This window comes from Jaculus jaculus, chromosome 3 (genome assembly GCF_020740685.1).
Source record: "Jaculus jaculus isolate mJacJac1 chromosome 3, mJacJac1.mat.Y.cur, whole genome shotgun sequence".
NCBI classification, from domain to species: domain Eukaryota; kingdom Metazoa; phylum Chordata; class Mammalia; order Rodentia; family Dipodidae; genus Jaculus; species Jaculus jaculus.
In genome coordinates, this window is record NC_059104.1 from 96,429,925 (window position 1) to 96,455,708 (window position 25,784).

Consider the following 25,784-nt stretch of genomic DNA (forward strand, 5'->3'; position numbering starts at 1 on the left):
GCTAGTGAAGGGACAGAAATCCTGGTCATTTGGCTAAGATGGGGTGGGGGTGGGGAGGTGGGACTGTGTCTAGACATGGTCCTAAGGAATTCCTATGCTTTTGCAGGCAGGGTTACAGAGCACAGTTCTGAGGCTCCAGTGGCCTGGGGGTAGGAATCACCGCAAGGCAGTTACAAGGTTCATATCCCAGGCCAGGGGAAAAGCCTGTTTTCAAAGGGTGTGTATGGGCTCAACCCAAAGCAGTCTGGGACTTGGCAGACTAGCACCACCTCTTCTGGCTGCTTCCGAGGGAGGCCGTCGGGAGGCCAGGACCCAGTCAGATGAACGGAAAAGTGGACAGGATTGCAGAGTCCGGGATCTTTGCGCCTAGGGCCGGGCTGGGCTGGGCAGGGCCGGGCTGGGCGGGCCGGGAGGAGGGCTCCGCGAACCGAGGCCCCACCTTTCATTCCAGCGCCCGCAGCGCGGGGCGTGAGTCACGGCTGGCTCGCTCTGCGCACCTTTCCGCAGGTGAGGGGCCCGGGACCGCCGTGCCCGCTCCTCGCAGCCTGCCCTCCATCCTCTAGGCGGGGTGCTGGAGCCCTGGGTCTGCCCGGTCTGGTCTCTGGGGCCAGGTCTGGCTTTCCCTCATGTATGGCCAGAGCCCTGCGCGTGTGGTGCCACTTCTCCTGGGCTTACAGCTCTCAGGTGAGTCTCCAAGATCGCTCTTGGCTTGAAGACATCGCCAGAGCTCCGAGGGCGCCCGAGACCCAGCCAGAGTTCGTTTTCGTTTGGGCTTGACCGAAACTGCAGTCGGTGGGTTGTTTTGGGGCAATCGCTTTGGACAAACAGGTTTAGGTGTGCTTGGCCGCCCGTGATGCGGGCACAGAGAGGGCTTTCTGATCTCAGGTTACGCACCATCTTTGTGTGGCTGCTCTCAGCCTCCGGCGCCTGGCAGGACTTGGCCCTTGGAATTCTGTGCGCAGGGCTTGTCTGGGACTCCCTGCTGCACCCCTGGGAACACCGATTGTTACCGAGACCTACTGTGGTTCTGAAACCGCTCCAACACACACACACACTGGGCTTGTAAATATGCCACGTGGTATGAAGATTCCAGGGGTGCAGGCAAGCGCTATTGCCTGGAGCTGATTAATACCGTTCCTACAAAAGACGAGTAGCAGTCTGAAATCGAGATAACTTGGTACCTTTCTGGAAAACAATCTGCTAGGACACCATTTTACATCTAAAACGTATTTAATCTCGACACGTCGTGCCTAACCAGTCTTACGTGTTTTGTTTCTGCTTTCAATTTTATTTGCTGAAACTTGTAGATTGCTGTAACAGTTCTGAAGTTGGTACCATGAAGGCTATAAAGAAAGAGAAGTAGGCGGTTTTCTGTGTGTTCATCTTTAGTTGGCCCTGGGGTTGGGAGAGTCAGGGTTACATAGGCAGGAGTATGCAGACTCCTGGCGAAGTAAGCTTGAGAGCTGGCATTTCCATTCTGCCCTATGGCCTACCCAGGCATTTATTTTGCAAGTGTCAGCAGCTGTCTCTGTTCTGCATACATCCCTGGTAACTCTTCCTCCTTCCTTTCATTGCAGCTCTTTGTCCTGTAGCCGTGGAAATTTACACCTCCAGGACGCTGGAGGCTGTTAACGGGACCGACGTGCGGTTAAAATGCACTTTTTCCAGCTTTGCCCCCGTGGGTGATGCGCTAACGGTGACTTGGAACTTCCGTCCTCGAGATGGGGGGCCGGAACAGTTTGTAAGTAGATTTCGTGTTATTTTCTAGGGGACCCTTGATCTGGAAAATATCAAGCCGGTGTGTTGCCCTTCCCTTATCAGCAACACTCACAGGGTTGAACCCCAGTTTTGGGGAGACTGATTGAGATTCTGAGTGAGCTGGCCTGCTGAGAAAGACCACCATTTCTCTTCCCTAGGTGTTCTACTACCACATGGACCCCTTCAAACCCATGAGCGGGCGGTTCAAGGACCGGGTGGCCTGGGATGGGAACCCTGAGCGGTATGATGTCTCTATACTCCTTTGGAAGCTGCAGTTTGACGACAATGGGACGTACACCTGCCAGGTGAAGAACCCACCTGATGTCGACGGACTGATAGGGACGATCCGGCTCAGTGTTGTGCACACGGGTAGGTTGAACAGGGGAATAGGGATTAGGGAACTGGGAGAGCTGGTAGAAAAATAAAAACAGACAGGGGTCATCTAGTGTAGTGGGAAGGGAAGAGAGAGGGCCTAGTACTTTGCCTGGGAACTTCTGAGACTGAAGAGTCCTTGAGTAAAAAGAGAAAGGCTTTGTTCGATTGTGAAAAGAAACAAAGTCAAGCAAAGGGATCCAGGGAGTCTGTAACAAAAAATCGCCTTGAGATTGTGAAGGAGAGAGGAAGCGGCTCTGATTAAAAGCTAACAATAGGTCTGTTCATTCTCTCATTTATTCAAGATGTTTACTGAGTACCTGCTCTGTGCCAGGCACTGTCCAAAGTGCTTCACACACACTGTCTCATTTAATCTGGACACCACCCTGGGCATAGCTATTTATAATAGTAGCTAATGTTTACTCAGTACTTACCACATGTCACGGGCTTCACACAATGCATTGCACTTATTATATTTGTTTCTCATTGGTTTGTTGTGTATTTAGTGCCCCCATTTAAATGTTATTATTTATTTATTTGGGAGAGCAAGAGCAAGAGAGTGAGTTTGAACACACCAGGGCCTCCCACCACTGCAAACAAACTCCAGATCCTCACGACACTATGCGTTTGGCTTTATGTGGGTCTGGGGGAATTGAACCCTGGCCATCAGGCTTTGCAAGCATCTTCATCTGCTGGGCCATCTCTCTGGCTCAGTGCCCCCAATTTTTATTAACAAGGAAATTGAGGCTCACAGAGATTAAGTCATATGGTTGGTGAGTGGAGTAACTTCAGAATCAAATCTAAGTGTGCCCTAAACTCAGTGCATTACATTGCCTACAAGGACAATCTAAGATGGGGAGGTAATATGATTGAGAATGGAATTTCAAAGGGGAAAGTGTGGAGGGGGAGGGAGGGTATTACCATGGGATATATTTTATTTAATTATTTTTGTTTATTTTTATTTATCTGAGAGTGACAGACAGAGAGAGAAAGAGGCAGTTAGAGAGAGAGAATGGGCATGCCAGCCACTGCAAACAAACTCCAGACGTGTGTGCCCCCTTGTGCATCTGGCTAACGTGGGTCCTTGGGAATCGAGCCTCTAACCGGGGTCCTTAGGCTTCACAGGCAAGCGCTTAAATGCCAAGCCATCTCTCCAGCCCTACCATGGGATATTTTTTTTATAATCATGGAAAATGTTAATAAAAATTGTGAAAGAAAAAAAAAAAAGGACAATCTAGTAACAATGCCAGACCGACAGGTGACAAAGAACGTAGGCCACAACACTTACAAGTTATAAATCTGAGTTTAAGTCCTGGCTACCATTTACCACTTCTGAAAATTATAATAGCCACCATGTATTGAGTACTTATTATGGGTTGGCACAGCATGGGGTAATTTATAGGGATCTTACCTTTTATAAAAATCTCAGGCTGGAGGTGTAGTTCAGTTGGGAGGATGCTTGCCTAGCCTGCGTGATGCCTTGGTTTTAATCCCCAGCACTGTATAAAATGGGTGTGATGGTGCATGTCTATAATCCCAGAGGTGAAAACAGGAGGATCAGAGACATTCAAGGTCATCTTTGGCTACATGGGAATTGGAGGCTATCCTGGGTTACCTGACACCTTGTCTCTCTCCAAAAAAGAAGAGCAAAGAAAAAAAAGAAATGGGCACTGTTAGCTTGTTGTCTTTGTTTTATATAAGAAGAAACTGAAAAAATTAAGTGCCTCAGGTACATTGATAGTGATAGAGTTGCTATTTTATTTTTTTAAAAATATGTTTAACTAATTTATTTATTTGAAACAGAGAGAAAGAAGCAGAGAGAAAGAGAGAGAGAATGGGCAAGCCAGAGCCCCCAGCCACTGCAAATGAACTCCAGAAGCATGAGCTCCCTTGTGCATCAGGCTTATGTGGGTCTTGGAGAGTTGAACCTGGATCCTTTGGCTTTGCAGGCAAACGCCTTAACCGCTAAGCCAGCTTTCCAGCCCCTAGAGTTGGTATTTTAACTTAGCTTTCTCTGGTGTGTGTGTGTGTTTGAGACAAGGTTTTGCTATTTTAGACAAGCTCTCATTACATAGCTCAGGCTGGACTCAAACTTGGGATCCTGCTCCAGCCTTCCAAAGCTGAGTGGTGTGTGCTTTTAATCAGCACATGATATTATTGTTCCAAATAGCTTATTCTGTGAAGTGGTAGATCCCTTCCTCTCACTCCTAGTACAGTTGACAGCCACCTCTGAAGATCCTACCAACAGTGCTGTGTGATGGCATGTCTTTTTAGTTTTATCCCCTTCCCTCTCTTTTTTCTTTCTTCCTTTTTCTTTTTTGTTAAACAGGTTCAACAAGTTCTCAGGTAGTCCAGGCTGCTCTGGAGCTCCCGATCCTCCTGTTTCTACCTCCCAAGTGCTGGAATTGTAGGTGTGCATGGCCATGCCAGACTTTTTGAGTAATGTAATGTAATGTAATGTCATGTCATGTCATGTCATGTCATGTCATGTCATGTCTTTGGACTTCTGTTTCTTCTGACAGGTTAGCCAAGAAACCTGTGGTTCTTTAACATTAAAATTGCTGTTTTTTTTTTTTTTTTTTTGAGGTAAGGTCTCGCTCTAGCCCAGGCTGACCTGGAGTTCACTATGTAGTCTCAGGCTGGCCTCGAACCCCCAATGATCCTCCTACCTCATCCTCCCGAGTGCTGGGACTAAAGATGTGCACTACCATGCCGGGCTGGCATTGCTACTTTATGAGAATATCAAAGCCATGGCCCCCATTTCACTTAAAAATCAAATCAAAACAAAACAAATTTGAGATATACTCAAGGCAACCTATCTATCTATCTGTATATGTATTTTATTTTATTTTTTTGTTTATTTATTTATTTGACAGCAACAGAGAGAGAGAGAGAGAGAGAGAGAGAGAGAGAGAGAGAGAGAGAGAGAGAGAGAGAATGGGCGCGCCAGGGCTTCCAGCCACTGCAAATGAACTCCAGACGTGTGCGCCCCCTTGTGCATCTGGCTAACGTGGGACCTGGGGACCCGAGCCTCGAACCGGGGTCCTTAGGCTTCACAGGCATGTCCTTAACCACTAAGCCATCTCTCCAGCCATGTATATGTATTTTGATCACTGCCCTAGTCTCCATCCTGGATGGATCCCAGGCTGGAAACTCCTGGGCTAGATATTCTCTAATGTCCTTTCTGACTCTATGGCTTATTGCAGTATGAATCAGAAATCAAGTTAAAGGACAGGAGAACTGGGTTTTACACAGCGACACACAGAGAGCCCTTCGTCAACGCAAGGGAATGCCTGAGTGAGTGGGAAGGGTGAGACAGTCAGGAGGGATGGGCTGGGCTCTAGCTCTGATTAGGTTAGCAGTAGCCTTGCCCTACCAGGCAGCTCAACTGACTCAGTGGTTCCCAGTGCTTGGTGTCATCGTAATGACCTGCACAACGTGTTAAAACACACATTGCTGGGCCTCACCCCTAGTGTGTCTTACTCAGTAGGTCTGGGGTGGGGCCTGAGAGCTTTCATTTCCAAGTCTTCAGGTGATTCTGTTCCTGCTACTCCTAGGATCACACATTGGGAACCACTACTATTGTCTGTGTGGCTTCCCTCCTGCTACTGGGGTCTATGGAATAATATGTATTTTTAATACACAGAGGTTGGAAAAAGGAAAATTTTATTTAATGATGAACTGCATTCTATTCTTCAGATATCATGATTGTTCTATTTTATTTATTTATTTATTTATTTATTTTTAAATTTTTATTAGCATTTTCCATGATTATAAAAAAAATCCCACGGAAATTCCCTCCCTCACCCCCTAAACTTTCCCCTTTGAAATTCCATTCTTCATCATATTACCTCCCCATCTCAATCATTGTACTTACATATATACAATATCAACCTATTAAGTACCATCCTCCCTTCCTTTCTCTTCCCTTTATGTCTCCTTTTTAACTTACTGGCCTCTGCTACTAAGTATTTTCCTTCTCACGCAGAAGCCCAGTCATCTGTAGCTAGGATCCACATATGAGAGAGAACATGTGGCACTTGGCTTTCTGGGCCTGGGTTACCTCACTTAGTATAATCCTTTCCAGGTCCATCCATTTTTCTGCAAATTTCATAACTTCATTTTTCTTTACCACTGAATAGAACTCCATTGTATAAATGTGCCACAGCTTCATTATCCACTCATCAGTTGAGGGACATCTAGGCTGGTTCCATTTCCCAGCTATTATAAATTGAGCAGCAATAAACATGGTTGAGCACGTACTTCTGATAGTTCTATTTTATAGTACTAACTTGATTGCTTGATCTTTTTCTCCTTATAGTACCCTTCTCTGAGATCTACTTCCTGGCCCTGGCCATTGGATGTGCTTGTGCACTGATGATCATAATAGTGATCGTGGTAGTCCTCTTCCAGCATTTCCGGAAGAAGCGATGGGCTGAAAGAGATCAGAAAGTGGTGGCAACAAAATCGTAAGGCTGGGCACTGGTGGGAAAAAGTTCTAACACTCTCAAATGGTGACTTTTGGTATTTTTCAGTGGGACCAAATAATTATTGAATAGATATTCTTCTCTGTGAACAAAATCCCATATAAAAGGTTGCTAATTCATAGAACAGATAAATTAGGTTGTGAATGGCAACTTGACGAAGGGTTTTCTTTCTTTCTTTTTTCTTTTCAAGGAAAGGTCTCACTCTAGCCTAGGCTGAACTGGAATTCACCGTGTAGTGTCAGGGTGGCCTTGAACTCAATTCAGTCCTCCTACCTCTGCCTCCTGAGTGCTGGGATTAAAAGTGTGCGACACCTTGCCTGGCTCTTTTCTTTTCTCCTTCTGGTTCTGGGGATTGAACCTAGGGTCTCACGCATACAAGGCAAGTCTTCTGCCACTGAGCTACATCCACAGCCCTATCAAAGGTTGCTTAATTTTACAAAAGGTTTCATCATAGAATTTCATTACTATATGGGATTTGATGCTATAAGAATCTGCTTATGTGACACATTTTAAAAATCTTCCCTAAAGTGAGGCACACCTCTTAGAGAGTCATTGGGCTAGGCAGTCAGCAGAATCACCATCAACCAGTATATTAGAAAGCTTAATGCACTCACAGTAAGCATTTGATAAACATTTCTTAAAATATTTTATGGGCTGGAGAGATGTCTTAGCGGATAAGGTACTTGCCTGCAAAGCCGTGTTCTACACTCCAGATCCCATGTAAGCCAGAAGCACAAAGGTGAGGCAAACACAAGGTTGTACATGCCCACTAGGTGGCATAAGTGTCTGGAGTTGATTGCAGTGGTTGAGGCCCTGACATGCCAATTCTCTCTTTGTCTTTCTCTAAAAATTTTTAAAAAAATGTTTTATTTATTTTAGAGAGTCAGAGAAGGAGAGAGGGGGAGAAAGAGATAGAATGCATGGGCCAGAGGCTCTTGCTGCTGCAAACGAATTCCAGATGCATGTGCCGTTTTGTGCATCTGGCTTTATGTGGGTTCTAAAGAATCAAACCTGGATCATCAGGCTTTGCAAGCAAGCACCTTTGACTGCTTGTTGAGACATGTCTTCAGCATCCAGTAAACTTTTTTTTTTTTTTTTTTAAGGTAGAGTCTCACTGTATCACTATAGCCCAGGCTAACCTGGAATTCACTGTGTAGTCTCAGGCTGGTCTTGAACTCCCAATGATCTTGCCTCCTGAGTGCTGGGATTAAAGGCATGCACTACCATGCCCAGCTACATTTTTTTAAATTTCAAACTTTTAATCTATTTATTTGAGGGAGAAAGAGACAGAGAGAAAGGGAGAATGGCTGTGCCAGGGCCTTCAGCTGCTGCAAACAAACTCCAGAAGCATGAGCCACTATGTGCATCTGGCTTATGTGGGTGCTGGGTAATAGAACCTGGGTCCTTTGACTTTGTAGGCAAGAGCCTTAACTGCTAAGCCATCCGTCCAGCCCCCTGGATACATTTTTACATTGAGATAACAGTCACAAAATTGTTCAGTAATCACCAATTCCAGAACCTTCTGAATATTTACCCCTGATGAGACTCCAAACCTTTGAACCAGAAATCCCAATTCTCCTCTCATGCCAACTCTTGGCACCTACACATCTACTTCTGTTGATGGATGTGTGCCTATCCTGGACATTTCCTGTAAATGAAATCATAAAGTATGTGGGTATTTTTTTCTTGTTTTTTTTTTTAATTTTTATTAACATTTTCCATGATTATAAAAAAATATCCCATGGTAATTCCCTCCCTCCCTCCCGATGCTTTCCCCTTTGAGATTCCATTCTCCATCATATTACCTCCCCATCTCAATCATTGTACTTACATATATACAATATTAACCTATTAAGTACCCTCCTCCCTTCCATTTTCTTCCCTTTATGTCTCCTTTTTAACTTACTGGCCTCTGCTACTAAGTATTTTCCTTCTCACGCAGAAGCCCAATCATCTGTAGCTAGGATCCACATATGAGAGAGAACATGTGGTGCTTGGCTTTCTGGCTGGTTTTTTTTTTTTTTTTTTTTTTTTTGAGTTAAGGTCTTGCTCTAGCTCAGGCTGACCTCAAATTCACTATATAGTCTCAGGCTGGCCTTGAACTCTCTGCCTCTTGAATGCTGGGATTAAAGGTGTGCACCCAGCAATTTATGGCCACTTTCTTTCACTGAATATCATGTTTTCAAAATTTATCAGTGTAGGCTGGAGAGATGGCTTAGAAGTGAAGGCACTTGCCTGCGAAGCCTATAGACCCAGGTTTGATTTCCCAGTACCCATGTAAAACAGATGCATAAGGTGGCACATGCATCAGGAGTTTGTTTCTAGTGGCCAGAGGCCCTGGCGCACCCATTCTCTGTCTGTGTTTCTGCCTCTCTCTCTCTCTCAAACAAATAATAAAAATATTTAAAAAATTATCAATGTTGTACCATATTTAGTACCCCATTTCCCTTCCTGGCTGTGCAATATTTGACTGTAATGGGCACACAACGTATTATTTATACATTCATCAACTGATGGACATTTAGTGTTTTTTCCTTACTTTTTGGTTATTATGATTAATACAGCTATGCACATTCATCTACAGAAGTCTTTGTGTATACATATTTTCAGTTCTCCTGTGAGTGAAGTGAACTTGCTGAGCTATATGATGACTGTTTATTTTTTGGAGGAATTGCTGGGCTGTTCTCCAAAACAGTTGTATTTTACATTCCTATCAGCAGTGTGTGAGGGTTCTGATATCTTGGCATCCTCACCAGCTCTTGTTCCTGCCCTTTCCATTATAGCCATCTAGTGGACATGAAGGATCTTGCTGAGCTTTTGATTTGCATTTTCAAAATGACTAATGGTGTTGATTATCTTTCTATATGTTTAATGGCCATTTATATTACTTATTTGGAGATATATCTATTCAGATAGTCTGTCTATCTTAAAATTGAGTTGGTTGAGTTTTTGTTATTAAGAGTTCTTTATATAGTGGGATGCAAATCCCTTATCAGTTGTATGGCCTGTAATTACTTTCCTCCATTCTGTGGGCTTTTGTTTTCTTTCTCTTTTCTTGGATATCTTTTCTTACTTTTTTTTTTTGTTTGTTTGTTTGTTTTTTCAAGGTAGGGTTTCTCTCTAGCTCAGGCTGACTTGGAATTCACTATGTAGTCTCAGGGTGGCCTCGAACTCATGGTGATTCTCTTACCTCTGCCTCCCAAGTGCTGGGATTAAAGGCGTGTGCCACCACACCCAGGTCTTTCTTGCATATCTTAAGACAAAGTTTTAAAGTTTGATGAAGTCCAACTCTTCTTTTATTGCTAGTGCTAAGAAATCACTGTCTAATACAAAATCATGAAGATTTATACTTCTATTTTCTTCCAAGTGTTTTGTATTTAGTTTATAGGTTTTTGATCTACTCTGAGTTAATTTTTATATATGGTTGAGGTAGGGGGTCCCAATTATTTAAAAAAGTATTTTATTTATTTATGAATGAGAGAGACAGAGAAACCTCCAGCCACTGCAAATGTATTCCAGACACATGTACCACCTTGTGTATCTGACTTAACGTGGGTATTTGGGAATCGAGCCAGGGCCCTTAGGCTTTGTAGGCAAGTGCCTTAATCACTGAACCATCTCTCAAGTCCCCAGTGAATTTCATTCATTCATTTATTTGTTTCTTAAAAACATTTTTAGAGGGCTGGAGAGATGTCTTAGCTGTTAAGCGCTTGCCTGTTAGGCCTAAGGACCCCGGTTTGAGGCTCGATTCCCCAGGACCCATGTTAGCCAGATGTACAAGGGGTGCACACGTCTGGAGTTCCTTTGCAGTGGCTAGAGGCTCTGGCATGCCCATTCTCTATCTATCTATCTGCCTCTTTCTCTCTCTGTCTGTCACTCTCAAATAAATAAATAAAAAACAAAAAATTAAAAAAAATTAGAAAATGTTATTTTTTATGTATTTACACTTGTGTGTGTGCGCGCATGCGCATGTTTGCATCAGGGTCTCTTGCTGCCAGATGCTTGCACGACTTTTTGCATCTAGCTTTTACATGGTGCTGGAGAATTGAACCTGGATCAGCCAGCTTTGTAAGTGAGAACCTTTAACCACGGAGCCATCTACCCAGCCCCTAATTTTTTTTTAAAGAATTTTGGCATGTGTAGTGTGCATATGAATGTCGTGTATATATGCAGGTTCATATTGGTGTGTATGGAGTTCAGAGGCTGATATTGGGTGTCTTCCTCAATCACTCTCACCTTATTTTCTTTTAATTTTCATTATTTATTTGAGAGCAACAGAAAGAGAGAGAAAGAGGCAGATAGAGGGGGGGGGGTCTCCAGCCACTGCAAACAAACTCCCAATGCATGCGCCACCTTGTGCATCTGGCTTACATGGGTCCTGGGGAATTGAGCCTCGAACCGGGGTCCTTAGGCTTCACAGGCAAGCGCTTAACTACTAAGCCATCTCTCCAGCCTACACTCACCTTATTTTATTTTATTTTATTTTTTTTTTTGAGATGAGATCTCTCACTGAACCTTGAGCTCACCAATTCAGCCAGTGAGCCCTAAGGATCTCCTTGTGCAATCCCCAGCTGTGGAATTAAAGGTGCTACGTGTTTGTGCCCTCTGAGCCATTCCCCCAGTCCCAATTTGTTCTTTTCCGTGTGGATTTATTGCTATTCCAGCACCATCATTCTCAGTAAATACTTTCTGAACTAATGTAATTAGTTTTTAAAGAGTTTAGAAAACCCACTGTTGACATTCTGGTGTGACTAGAATATAGCAATAAAGAAGACTTCTGAACCAACACAAATGTTTTCTTTTTTTTTTTTTGAACAAGAGTAGAAACCAGAAGTAGGATAATAATGGCAAAGTAAGGTGTGTGTGTTTTAAACTTCTGGAATTCCCTTACTTTCAGAAAAGTGTCCAAGCTCAGATTCACAGGATCACAATGAGGCATAGGCACTGAGGGTTTCCATCTCTATCATCTGAGTCTACTCCTGGGTACATGTAATTCTTCCCAATACATGGGGGAGAAAATATCTTACTTAACATTTCTGTAGGATTTTTTTATTGTCTTGTTCATCTGACATTTGGTTTGTTTCTTTGTTACAGAAAAGAAGAAGAAAAGCTACAACAAGAAAACAAGGTCTCTGTTTATCTCGAAGATACAGACTAACATTCCCAGATGGTAAGGTTCACAAGTATTATGGTGGTTAAAGCTGAGAGAATTCTAGGTTTTTGAGGCTTTAGAGTTATATTCACCACTACCAATAAACTTTTGACAGGTAAATAAATTATTATTTTTTTTGGTTTTTCGAGTTAGGGTCTCACTCTGGCTCAGGCTGACCTGGAATTCACTATGTAGTCTCAGGGTGGCCTCGAACTCTCAGCGATCCTCCTACCTCTGCCTCCCGAGTGCTGGGATTAAAGGCGTGCGCCACCACGCCCAGCTAATAAATTATTTTTAAAAATATTTTATTTTTATTTATTTATTTGACAGAGAGAGAGAGAGAGAGAGGGAGGGAGGGAGGGAGGGAATGAATGGGCACGTCAGGGCCTCCAGCCACTACAAACGAACATGTGCCCCCTTGTGCATCTGGCTAATGTGGGTCCTGGAGAATCGAACCTGGGTCCTTTGGCTTTGCAGGCAAGCACCTTAACCATTAAGCCATGCTTCCAGCCCAGTCATTTTTAATGGAAAGACTAAGATCTGATATATATATATATATTTTATAAACCAATTTATATATTTTATAAAAAATATATATATATTTTATAAACCAATCATGGAATGAAGAGAGGAACTTAAAAGATATACCTGACATTTTCAAAAGAGAACTTTTATAAGCTGGAACTTGATTTCAGCTCCTCCTCTCATCTAGTCATTGCACCATATATCAAGTTTTACAAGTATGAAGGTTTGTTTTTCCAGTTTTCATGTTTCTCAGGCTCACTTGTAGAATGATCTTGTATGCCTGAAGTCTCCTATACTCTTAAGTAGGTCCACAATTTGATTTGTATATGTTGTAAATCAACAAATGCAAAGTTATAAGAATATTCTTGGGCTGGGGAGATGACTCAGCAGTTAAAGACACTTGTTTTCAAAGCCTGCTGTCTTGGGTTTCATCCCCAGTACCCATATGTAAAGCCAGGCTCACAAAGTGACTCATGCATCTGGAATTCGCCTGCAGCAGCAAGAGGCCTTTGTGCACCCATGCATGCCCCTCTTCTCTGCTTGAAAATAAATTAATAAAAATATTTTAAAACATTCTTTTTATTTTATTTATTTGAGAGAGAGAGAGAGAGAGAGATAAAATGCCAGGGCATACAGCTGCTGCAAACGAACTCCAGAAGCATGTGCCACCTTGTGCATCTGGCTTATGTGGGTCCTGGGGAATCGAACGTAGGTCCTTTGGCTTTGTAGGTGAGCACCTTATCCGGTAAGCCATCTCTCCAGCCCTAAAATGTTCTTGACATTAATTATGTAATCTGTAAAACTGGTTCTTGTAAATGGAATATTTAAAAAATTTTTTTGTTTATTTTTATTTATTTGATAGTGACAGAGAAAGAGGCAGATAGAGAGAGAAGAGAGAGAATGGGCGCTCCAGGGCCTCCAGCCACTGCAAACAAACTCCAGACACTTGTGCCCTCTTGTGTATCTGGCTAATGTGGGACCTGGGGAATTGAGCCTCGAACCGGGATCCTTAGGCTTCACAGGCAAGCGCTTAACCACTAAGCCATCTCTCCAACCTGTAAATGGAATTTTGATAAATTATTATTTGTAAAGAACAGTAATTGTGCTGTAAAAATAGGAAACTAAATTTGGTATTACCAAAAATTGTTGTCTTTCCAAAAATCAAGCAGGTTCTTGGCTGGGTATAAAGATCAGCTGATAGAGTACTTGCCTAGAACTGCATGAAGATCTGTGTTTTGTCCATCCCTGGCACTGCATACACCAGGTGTGGCAGTGCACACCTGTAATATAAGCACTCAGGAGGTGGGGACAGGAGGATCAGTAGTTCAAGGTCATTCTCAGCTACATAAGGAATTCAAGACCAGCCTGGGCCAGGGAGCCTGTGGCAGAAAACAGAACGGAAGTAAAAACAAAATAAAAATCAAGAACAGCATCATGGAAAATAAAGATGGGACTGTTTAAGAGGAAACTTAAAAGGCTAATACAATCAAGCTCAATGTGTGATCCTTGAGTTTGTGGATACAAGTTTAAACAAACTAAACATAAAACATTGAATATGGATATTAGGGAGATATTGTTAAGTTTTGTTGGGTTATGATGGCTTTGTGGTTATAAAGGAAAAGGTCTTTAAAAAGTGCATAGTGGAGCTGGGCGTGGTGGCACACGCCTTTAATCCCAGCACTCAGGAGGCAGAGGTAGGAGGATCGCCGTGAGTTCGAGGCCACCCTGAGAATGCAGGGTGAATTCCAGGTCAGCCTGAGCTAGAGTGAGATTCTACCTTGAAAAACAAACAAACAAACAAAAATAAATAAATAAATAAATAAATAAATAAATAAAATAAATAAAAAGCATAGTGGGCCTGGAGAGGTGGCTTAGTGGTTAAGGCACTTGTCTGCAAAGCCTAACAATTGGAGTTTGAGTCCCCAGGACCCAGGTTAGTCTGATGCACGAGGTGGCACATGTGTCTAGAGTTCGCTTGCAGTGGCTGGAGGCCCTGGTGAACCCATTCTCTCTCTCCCACTCCTTGAAAACAAATATTTAAAAAAATAAAATAAAAATGCATAGTGGAGTATATAGGGCTAAATGCCAGTAATTTGCTTTAAAAACTACAGCCAGCCATGGGCTGGTGAGGTAGCTCAGTGGGTAAAGCCCTTGGCATTAAGCATGAGGACCTGAGTTCAGATCTTCAAGAGTCCATGTAAAAGCTGGATGCTGTAGTACCAGTGGCTGGTCATCTCAGCACTGCACGAGAAGGAAGGTGGAGACGGGAGGATCTACTGGAAGCTCATGGGCCAGCTGTTCCGACAACTGCAGTAGTGAACAAGAGACTGCTTCATTTGTGACAGGGTCTCTTGTTCCCGACTGTGTTCACCAGGCCAGCTGGCCTGTAAGCTTCCAGACAGTTCTCCTGTCTTTGCCTCCCTGCTTGCCATAGGCACACGGGGATTAAACATGGAAGAAACTTAAAAACAAAAACAAAAACAAAAAAAAAAGAAAAGTCAGGGCTGGAGAGATGGCTTAGTGGTTAAGCGCTTGTCTGTGAAGGCTAAGGACCCCGATTCGAGGCTCGATTCCCCAGGACCCACGTTAGCCAGATGCACAAGGGGGAGTTAGTTTGCAATGGCTGGAGGCCCTAGTGCACCCATTCTCTCTCTGTCTCTCTCTCTCTGCCTCTTTCTCCCTGTCTGTCACTCTCAAATAAATAAATAAAAATAAACAAAGTTTAAAAAAAAAAAAAGGAGCTGGGTGTGATGGCACACGCCTTTAATCCCAGCACTCGGGAGGCAGAGGTAGGAGGATTGCCATAAATTCAAGGCCACCCTGAGATGACAGAGTTAATTCCAGGTCAGCCTGGACCAGAGTGAGACCCTACCTTGAAAAACCAAAAAAAAAAAAAAAAAAAAAAAAAAAAAAAGGAGCCGGAGCCAGGCATGGTGCGGCATGCCTTTAATTCCAGCACTCAGGAGGCTGAGGTAGGAGGATCGCTGTGAGTTCAAGGATAGCCTGAGTAGTAGTCATAGTGAATTCCATCTAGGTCAACCTGTGCTACAGCAAGAGCCTACCTTGAAAAAAAAGTAGTGTTTTTGGCAATTTCATATATGTATTTAATGTATTTTGATCATATTCTCCACTCAATCATTACCTTTTCTTGTCTTATTCCCTCTCCTTCCTTCATTAGTCCCACTTCTACTTTGATGTCTTTTCTTGTTGTTTTGGTGACTCACTGAATTTAATTAAAGTTGCTTGCATGGGCATGGCTCTCAGTGGCTCTACTGCTGAAGAAATTTTCTTTGACCAACAACTATTATCTGCCAATGGCTCCTTGGGGCGGGTGGGGCCTCATGAGCCTGTTTCTCATGGGAATTTTTTTTTAAGGTTGGGTCTTGCTCTAGCCCAGGCCAATCTGGAATTTACTATGTAGTCTCAGGCTGGTCAGGAACTCACAGTGATCCTCCTACCTCTGCCTCCCAAGTTAAAAAAAGAAATAAAATAAAAAAATAAAGATATGTGTCTCCATGCTTGGCAGGAAATTTTTTTTTTAAATTTTTATTAACATTTTCCATGATTATAAAAAAATATCCCATGGTAATTTCCTCCTCCCCCCACCACACTTTTCCCTTTGAAATTCCATTCTCCATCATATTACCTCCCCATCTCAATCATTGTACTTACATATATACAATATCAACCTATTAAGTACCATCCTCCTTTCCTTTCTCTTCCCTTTATGTCTCCTTTCTAACTTACTGGCCTCTGCTACTAAGTATTTTCCTTCTCACGCAGAAGCCCAATCATCTGTAGCTAGGATCCACATATGAGAGAGAACATGTGGCGCTTGGCTTTCTAGGCCTGGGTTACCTCACTTAGTATAATCCTTTCCAGGTCCATCCATTTTTCTGCAAATTCCATAACTTCATTTTTCTTTACCGCTGAGTAGAACTCCATTGTATAAATGTGCCACATCTTCATTATCCACTCATCAGTTGAGGGACATCTAGGCTGGCTCCATTTCCCAGCTATTATAAATTGAGCAGCAATAAACATGGTTGAGCACATACTTCTAAGCAAATGAGATGAGTCTTTAGGATATGTGCCTAGCTGGGTCATATGGTAGATCAATCTTTAGCTGTTTTAGGAACCTCCACACTGATTTCCACAATGGCTGGACCAGATTGCATTCCCACCAGCATTGTAGAAGGGTTCCTCTTTTTCCACATCCCCACCAACATTTATGATCATTTGTTTTCATGATGGTGGCCAATCTGACAGGAGTGAGATGGAATCTCAATGTAGTTTTAATCTGCATTTCCCTGATGACTAGTGACGTAGAACATTTTTTTAGATGCTTATATGCCATTCGTATTTCTTCCTTTGAGAATGCTCTATTTAGCTCCAAAGCCCATTTTTTAAAAATTTATTTATTTATTTATTTGAGAGCAACAGACACAGAGAGAAAGACAGATAGAGGGAGAGAGATAATGGGCGTGCCAGGGCTTCCAGCCTCTGCAAACAAACTCCAGACGCGTGCGCCCCCTTGTGCGTCTGGCTAACGTGGGACCTGGGGAACTGAGCCTGGAACCGGGGTCCTTAGGCTTCACAGGCAAGCGCTTAACCGCTAAGCCATCTCTCCAGCCCCCAAAGCCCATTTTTTGATTGGCTTGTTTGATTCCTTTTTAGTTCTTTGTATATCCTAGATATTAATCCTCTATCAGATATATAGCTGGCGAAGATTTTTTTCCCATTCTGTAGGTTGCCTCTTTGCTTTTTTCACTGTGTCCTTTGCAGTGCAAAATCTTTGTAATTTCATGAGGTCCCAGTGATTAATCTGTGGTTTTATTGCCTGAGCAATTGGGGTTGTATTCAGAAAGTCTTTGCCAAGACCAATATGTTGAAGGGTTTCCCCTACTTTTTCCTTTAGCAGTTTCAGAGTCTCAGGTCTGATGTTAAGGTCTTTAATCCATTTGGACTTAATTCTTGTGCATGGCGAGAGAGAAGAATCTACTTTCATCCTTCTGCAGCTATATATCCAGTTTCCCCAGCACCATTTGCTGAAGAGGATGTCGTTTCTCCAATGAGTATTTTTGGCACTTTTATCAAATATCAGGTGGCTATAGCTACCTGGGCTTACATCTGAGTCCTCTATTTTTAAAATTTTTAAAAATTAACTTCAGGGACTGGAGAGATGACTTGAGTTAAAGGTGCTTGCTTGTAAAGCTTGACAGTCCAGGTTCGAGTTCCCAGTGCCCACATAAAGTCAGATGCACAAAGTGGCAAATGCATCTGGAGTTCATTTGCAATGGCAGAAGGCCCTGGGGCACCCATTCTCACTGTGTCTCAAATAAATAAATGAATTTAAAAAAATTAAATTAGGAAGAGAGTAAGTTCATGAGTTTCCTTTAGAGCTGGTCATGGTGGCACATGCCTTTAATTTTAACCCTTAGGAGGCTGAGGTAAGAGGATCACCATGACTTTGAGGCCAGCCTGGGACTACAGAGTGAGCTCCAGATCAGTCTGGGCTAGAGTGAGGCCCTAACTCAAAACCTCCCCCTCAAAACAACAACAACAACAAAAGAGCATTTTCCTTTAGAAATAGAGAACAGAGTAGGTAATATGTATGTGATTTGTAATGTGAGGTATTCTTATTGTATTCTTCCCAAGAATATTATCCATTTAAACTTTTGGGCTGGAGAGATGGCTTAGCGGTTAAGTGCTTGCCTGTGAAGCCTAAGGACCCTGGTTCGAGGCTCGGTTCCCCAGGTCCCACGTTAGCCAGATGCACAAGGGGGCGCACACGTCTGGAGTTCGTTTGCAGAGGCTGGAAGCCCTGGCGCGCCCATTCTCTCCCCCTCTATCTGTCTTTCTCTCTGTGTCTGTCGCTCTCAAATAAATAAATAAATAATTTAAAAAAAACATTTAAACTTTTGTATTTCAGGAAGCTGAAGATTTCCAAGGACAAGGACTCTAACATTGCTTGAAGACAATGGAAACTTTCTTTTGGCTTGTCCAGTTATAACCTGTCTTCCAGCAAGTTCTGCAGCACATACTCACTGAGATGAACAACGTCCTTCTGTGGGCAGAACAGGCTCTCCCTGAACAGATACCACCAGACTTACACACATTTTCATTATTAAGGTTTTATTTAGCCAGGTGTGGTGGCGCACACCTTTAATCCCAGCACTTGGGAGGCAGAGGTAGGAGGATCACCATGAGTTCAAGGCCAGTTTGAGACTACATAGTGAATTCGTGGTCAGCCTGGGCTAGAGCAAGACCCTACCTCAGGAATAAAAAAAAAGGAAGGAAAATGATTTTATTTAATTTCAGAGTATACATTAGCTTTTGTAAACTAAGAAGCCACATTTCACCCTCCAACATTCCTTATGAAATATGAGTTATAAATGCGTTTATTGGCATCAAAAGGGATAAAAGCCAGCTTGTCTGTTAGAATATTTCCTCTCATATTAGTTTCTTTAGGGAAACACTTTTTTGCTATTACAGTTAATGTTTACTCTCCTTCCTTCTCACACATTAATTAAAAGGTGAGCTAAGTTTCCCAGCCATTTTTGATTAATACTAAACCCCATGTTCTCACTGGTTGGCTTGATTTTTATGATTTGTAGTAAACCCTAAGTTCACATTGGCAGGTTTGATTTTTATGGCTTTCAAGTAATGGTCATATCTCATTTTAGTGAATTTCTTTCAGTATCCTAGGTGATAGGGTTTGTCATTCTTTTGTCAATGAATCCAAGGTTTACATGTGATAGCACAAGTCTCAATTGAACACTAACTATAAAAGGTTACAAAAATGCTAATACATTGCCACCTCAGGATGAACCATTCATCACCTTTTTTTCTGTATTGTGAAAATCATCAGTAGGGAAGGTATTTACTCAAAAGAGATTGAAGAGTTTACTGTGTTCTCACTCATTCTCACCCCTTCAGTTATCTAGAACAGAATGAAGTCTGTGCTCATTTGCAGACTCAAATTATTAAGCAGTTGAATTGAAGCAGTCTGAAATAGTACGTTACAATTAAAAAAAAAATTAAGGCTGGTAAAAAAGGTCAACCCTAAATGATAACAATTTTGTGCAGTATTATATAAAGCTCTGAGAACTGGAAGAAATTATTTAAATTGTTATTGTTTCTGGCTGTAATTAATCTTATTTTAAGAGAGTTTGGTATGGACCAAAGAAATTTAAAAAATACTTTAACTGAATGAAACCAACTTTATTCCCCTTCCCTCATATTTGGTAGAAAAGCAGGTTTTACAAGTGGGTTATGTAAAGAAGAATGCTTGTTAAAAAGTGTCTAGTTACTGGTATGTGTTCAAACTTAAGTCAGAGTACTATTTATTCAAAAGATAGAAAATGTAAAAAATTAGGCTAGAGGTAAATTTTTACAGCTTGATTTTTAGTTTTCATTGGCTAGGCATAAATAGGTATTATTTCTTTTAACAAGGTGGAATTTTCAATAGATTATACTTCAAGATGCTGGACCTTGATATTTTCCAACATTATTTTTTTTAAATTAGCATAATTTACAAGTTAAATCTTGATTCTGAAACTCATTCTATACCTGTCTTATTCTGCCTTTTGTAGTGTCTATGGAAGTCGTTTTAATACCCAGTTTTGAAGCTAAAAATCAGATTTAAAGTCTCTAGCACACATTTTACATTTTATTTATAACTTCTATAAATGTAACTGGATTTTCTTCATATAGTCCAGATGATGTTCTATAAGTGTAATGAAGTAGTTAAAAACTCATGGAGAATTTTTTCGAGTTATTTGTAGAATATGTCTTGTCTTAATTCTCAAGAGGTATTATAGCCTTATTGTTTAGTGTCTCCTTCCTAAAGAGCACTTTTGTATTGTAACTTATTTTTTATTATGCCTTAAACACTATGTAAATAAACCTTTAGTAATAAAGAATTTTAAGTTATACAGTTTGCTTGCATATAAATATGAAAAAATTTATATAGTAGTTAACACAAAGCATGTATATATTTTACCTTCAGTAAAAAGTTGTTTTAGGAGAGACAAGCTGAAAGTCAATAATGGATGGGATTAATTTCTACTAGTGTGGATTTCCATATTGCTTTAGATAGGTGGGAATTGGGCAAAACATTACTTAGTTGGAGGACTGTTAATACAAAGTCTCCTTATGCAGCTCAGGCTCATCTTGAACTTGTGATCCTTCTGCCTCAGTCTTCCAAATGCTGAGATTTCAGGCCTCTGCCATCCTGCTTGTACTAAATTTTAGGACTTTAAAACAGTATTTATTAAGAGAGAGAGAAAGAATGGGTGCACCGGGCCCTCTAGCCACTGGGAACTCCAGATACATAGGCCACATTGTGCATCTGGCTTTACGTGGGTACTGGGGAATCTAACTGGAGTCTTTACGCTTTGCAGGCAAGTGCCTTAACCGCTGAGCCATGTCTCCAGTTCTCATTTGAAGACTTTGAAGCAATGGTTTCAATTTTTCTACTTGGTACTGTTTACTATCTTAATAGAGAATACTACCTGTTTTCTGGTGTAGTAAAGGTATGCCAGTTGAAAAATGCAAGGTTAACAAACATTTCCTAAAGGTGGAGCTTTCCTTCCCCTCCAGCTTTCATTAACTATGGTGGTTCCAGACTGACTAGCCAAACAGGGCCCTGTACCATCTTTTCCAAAGGATGTGACACCATCTCATGTCACCTCAAATATTACACATTTCTTGTCTTTCCAGCCAAAAGATGCACAAGCTGTAGTTCCCCTTCGTTTCTAATAAATGCTGTAATGATTTAATCATCACTGTCATTGTCAACAGTGATTTAATAAGCATCCTATTCTGGATGATGCAATAGCTACATTAAAAGAGGCAGGAACCGCAGGACTTAACATTTGTCTTTCGACTGATCCTGTGTGCTCTCTGGGGTCTCTATGAACGCTTCTGAGAATTGAACTAAAATATCTCCGGGTTACGTCTGGATTGGTCCTGCAGGATTCCATAAAAATAAAATGGTGTCCCCCAAGTCTGTAGTTACTTCAGTTTCAAGCAAGACGGACCAATTAGCTTGCACCTGAGGGTCAAAGAACCGCCGCGCGGCGCCGGCTGGTGAGGTCTGGGGACGGGGCCAAGTCCCGAGGCAGCTCGCCGTCGCCATTCAACGCGCCTCCCGCCCGACGTCACTTCCGGTGGCCCCTGCGTGGGCGCCGAGAGCCGGGAGCCGGGCGCGCCGGGCTGTGCGGCGCCGTCGGGATGCGGCCGCGCCGAGCCGCCGGGGGCCGCGGCCGCGCTCTCCTGCCGCTGCTGGGCGTCCTGTTCGTGCGCGGTGAGTGTCCCGGCCGCGGCGCCCCACTTCCGGCCGGGGGCTTGGGGAAGATGGTCGCTTTTCCGGTTCCGGGTGGGGGCGTCTCAGGAGAGCCCCCGTCGGCGCTTGGGGCGGACGTCGTCTTTTGCGCGGGTCGGCGGCGTCCGCGGCCTCTTGCCCGTCCCTCCGGCCCCGGGGGCCGCCCGGCGTGGCTGCGGCCCGCGGCTGGTGCTGACGGCGGCTCCGGTTCGGGGGCGTCCGCCGCTCTCTAGAGCATCAGCCGGCTGTGGGTTTTGTGCGCTGTAGTTTGCCTTCCGAACTTTGGGAGACAGAATCATGCCTCGTAGTAATTTTACTTTTTGTGATTATCAGGGGCCATGAAATAAAATATTGACCAGACAAGGGCTATGATGTGATTTTTGTTAGACATAGTTTTGGGGGGGTGGAAGCAACTACCTTAGCACTTTTAAAACGTCGTAAAATATAGCAAAGGGCGTGTCGGTTCTTTTGAAGGTTTAACCTTTTAACTGGTATCAGAAGTATTGAGTCCATAACAGTGTACACTGCGGATAGGTTTTGCTTTCGTGCAGTTTTTGCCTAAATTTGCCTGAGATGGCCTAAATTTCAATCCAAACTACCTTTATTTTAGGGTGCAACTATTTCTTGGATTTTTTTTTTTTCTGTGTCTTCTTGGGAAACCAGATATTAGTGTAGCTGGCATTAGAATAAATTGTTATAACATTTTTCTATGAGTAATGGGGATTTCTGAAAAGGATTTTTAATATTATATAAATGTGAAGACGTCAGGTGCCCTAAATCTCATTAGGTAAGGCTGGGGAGGATTTTTTTTTTTTAATCTGGTGACTAATGTGCATGCTGCCAGCACCCTTCCTGATCCCTCCCAGCTCCCTGGGTCATCATATGTGTCCAGTTCTTCATCTTCATCTTAGTTCTTTTTGCAAGTATTTAGACTGGCTTACTGCTACTTAATAGAAACCCAGGTCTTCTCTCTCTCTCTCTTATACACATACTTTCAAATATTGTCCCAGTGAGAAAAAAATTCCAGAAATGGTGGATCTTTTCTTAAAGGTAATGTCATTTCACTTAGAAGAGTATTTCTCAAACCTAGCAGACCAAATAATTCAAATATTGAAAACTAGCTTATGCCTATAATCCCAGCAATGGGGAGGTGGAGGCAGGAGGATCAGAAATACAAGATCATCCTCAGTGACATAGTGAATTTGACATCAGAGCCCAGTCTCAAAAAAAGAAAAGAAAAGAAAAAGTCATCCTTAATTTTATAATCTCTATGTACTTGTTGAATATAGAGCTACATTACCCAGCCATTGCTCTAAGTCTTGCTAAATAGATTTATATTCTGCCCTTTAAAAAGGAACCAATTAATTTATATATTTATATGCTATAGTTACCCATTGAAATGTCCAATTCAATCTTTTTTTAAAACATATTTTATTTATGAGAGAGAGAGAGAATGGGCATGCTGGGGCCTCCAGCCACTCAAACGAACTCCAGATGCATGCAACCCCGTGTTCATCTGGCTTACATGGGTCCTGGAGAATCGAACCAGCATCCTTTGGCTTTGCAGGCAAACACCTTAATCGCTAAGCCATCTCTCCAGCCCAATTCAATCATTTTTAGTATTCAGAGTTATGCACTTATTATTACAACCAATTTTATATCATTTTCCCCCTCATACTAAAAAGAAGTCCCATACTCATTCCTAGCTTTTCCTAGGCCTTTGCAACCACCAATCAACTTTCTACATTTATGGGTATGCTTATTCTGTACATTTCACAGAAAAATAACTGTACAATATGGGCTTTTTGTGATTAGATTCTTTGATTTAGCATGTTTTCAGTGTTTTGTCCTTTTTTGGTCTGTGGCTATGTCACTTTGGAATGTTAGGGGTTAGGTTTTGGTTTCTTAACCAACATTTACTTGCCTTCCCTCTTCAAAGATAGAACCCTTTAAATTATTAGCTTGTTTGATTTTTGCCTTAAGTTATAAGTCTGGTCCTGCCATACCAGTTGTTTAAGTGTATAGAAATGATAGACTAGGGAGCCCAGCTTTGCACTTTTCTCTTTTTCATATAGCTATGCAATTATGTGAATTAAAGATTGGCAGATTAATATTTTGGAAAATTGTGTAAAATTGGGAGCTTTGCTTTGTCTTGTTTAATTCCTTCCAGGTATAAAATGATTTGTGCTAGAATATCATTTCTTGTTTTCTTTCCCATATTAAATGCTTTTTGCTAATTCTCTGTGGGTGTTAATATGATTGACTGTTTTTACTTGGCCAAAATGCTTTTTAAAAAGTAATTATTTTTATTTATTTATGAGAAAGAGAGAGAGAGAATGGACATGCCAATGCCTCTAGCCACTGCAAACAAACTCCAGACGCATGTGCTCCCATGTGCATCTGCTTATGTAGGGTCTGGGAAGTTGAACCTGGGGCCTTAGGCTTCACAGGCAAGCAGCTTAACTGCTAAGCCATCTCTCCAGCTCCAGAATACTTTCTGACTCAGGTGGAAAGATAACTACCAAGGCAAGCATGTTGATCCAAACTCTTAGGAACTCTTGAGAGATGGAGGCAAGAGGATTGGATGTTAGAGGCCAGCCTGGGCCACATAGCCATGATCTTGTCTTAAGAGACCAAGTAATAAAGTCAGATGTGATGTCATTATATTGAGATGGAAAGTACTGAGTGAACGTAACATTGGGTTAGAAAGGAAGATCTTGGGCTGGAGAGATGGCTTAGTGGTTAAGGCACATGCCTGGGAAACATAAGGATACAGGTTTAATTCTCCAGGTCACACATGAGCCAGAGGTACATAGTGGTGCCTACATCTGGAATTCTTTTGCAGTGGCTGGAAGCCCTGGCACCATTCTCTCTTTTTCTCTCTCTCTAATAAATAAATAAAAATAAATATTTTTTTTAAAAAAGACAAGCAACAAAACAAAAAAAGAATTGAATAAAAAAGAAAGGAAGATCTATAAGAAGAAAGGACTTGATAAAGACTGAATGCTGAGAGGGAAGGAAAGAAGGAGGGAGAGAGATGGAAAGCAGGAAGGAAGGAGGGAAGGGGAGAGAGAAATGTCAGTATGGAAAGCTGGTTGGAGGGAGACTACAGAGATTCCAACTTCCAACTAACCCAGTTTTTTGTTTTTTTTTTTTTTGTTCTACACCAGGTATTGACCTTTGCCCATAATGGAACAGAGAGTAAATGTTTTAGGCTTTGCAGGCACATGGTCTCTATTGCAGCTACTTAGCTCTGCCAAATGTGCAAAAACAGCCATAGGCATAAAGAAATGATTATGGCTGCATCCTCATAAAACTTCGTTTACATATAGTTGTTGAAATTTATTTAGTTGTTTATTAGGAGACCACTGGAAGTATTGATTGGTTTGGGCCAGCCTGGGTCACTCACAGAGCCATGGGTAAGGTTGGTTCCCATGAGAGCTGCTTGTTTCTACTTGACCCATGGGCCATAGATCTCTGAATCCTGACCATCTGGCTTTGACATTATCCCTTAGGTATCAAAGATAGCTAAACTTTCTTAGAATCAAACTTATATTTCTTCCAAACCTGGTGCATTCTAGTTTTCCTTTTCTCCATGAATGGCTTTATTAAGTTAGAAACCTGGAAGCCATTGTTGACACCTTCCTTCCCTTGATGTTAATTTCTTTTGGTAATTGTGCACTTGTGTGATTTTTCTCTTTTAGGGTATATTAGTCCAGTCTAGAAATGATGATCGAGAGCCAGGCTTTTCCTGAATGGGTGTAATGGAAAGACAGAAGCATAGGGGAATTCAGAGAATTGTAAATACTGTAATGGAGATGATAAGGAGAGAGTGGGTGACCAATGGCACCTTTTGTTCTTAAACTCGAAATTATGGTGACCAATACACCTCTTTCAGTATCTCTCTCCCTGTTCCTTCACAATTATTACTGTGAAGTTGCTTGCATTTCATGGAGGAAATAGCGTTTATAAACAAGGTGTAACTATGACATGAATTTTAGTAGTATTATGTACTAAGAATTATGAGAGAACATTGAAGAAAGAACAATGATCTTCATCAGGGAAACTGGGAAGGTATCACAAAGGAGGCTGATATTTGAATTGGGTTTTGAAGATATGTGAGGTTTGGGGATGTGGTTGTAGTGGGGAGCAACCAAGTCAG

General features: G+C 42.1%; 2 protein-coding genes across 7 annotated transcripts in view; both read left to right on the forward strand.

Annotated features, from left to right (window-relative positions):
• Positions 1–464: 464 nt before the first annotated feature.
• Positions 465–21,077, forward strand: Mpzl2 (myelin protein zero like 2). Of its 2 annotated transcripts, none has more exons than XM_045146425.1 (6): positions 465–684; positions 1,578–1,741; positions 1,917–2,127; positions 6,452–6,599; positions 11,712–11,787; positions 20,899–21,077. In XM_045146425.1, the coding sequence occupies exons 1-5, from the start codon at positions 627–629 to the stop codon at positions 11,773–11,775; spliced, it is 645 nt and encodes a 214-aa protein (XP_045002360.1). In that variant the 5' UTR covers positions 465–626; the 3' UTR covers positions 11,776–11,787; positions 20,899–21,077. The 2 variants fall into 2 exon arrangements, with proteins under 2 accessions (XP_045002360.1, XP_045002359.1); XM_045146424.1 differs by lacking the exon at positions 20,899–21,077 and adding an exon at positions 18,227–20,198.
• A 454-nt stretch (positions 21,078–21,531) lies between these two features.
• The window catches only part of Mpzl3 (myelin protein zero like 3), a 30,157-nt gene continuing 25,904 nt past the window's right edge, over positions 21,532–25,784 (forward strand). For 4 of the 5 annotated variants that reach the window (XM_045146164.1, XM_045146165.1, XM_045146167.1 and 1 more), the window contains exon 1: positions 21,532–21,604. In XM_045146164.1, the coding sequence (XP_045002099.1) occupies positions 21,532–21,604 (73 nt within the window). Of the gene's footprint in view, positions 21,605–21,887; positions 21,930–25,784 lie in introns of those variants that run through there. The other variant, XM_045146166.1, reaches the window with a different exon arrangement.

Excerpts from the sequence above, each read along its gene's own strand:
- Mpzl2 (XM_045146425.1), top strand. The coding sequence starts at position 627 with ATGTATGGCCAGAGCCCTGCGCGTGTGGTGCCACTTCTCCTGGGCTTA. Across the intron at positions 685-1,577 it reads CCTGGGCTTACAGCTCTCAG|CTCTTTGTCCTGTAGCCGTG; the intron begins GTGAGTCTCCAA and ends CTTTCATTGCAG. Across the intron at positions 6,600-11,711 it reads AAAGTGGTGGCAACAAAATC|AAAAGAAGAAGAAAAGCTAC; the intron begins GTAAGGCTGGGC and ends TCTTTGTTACAG.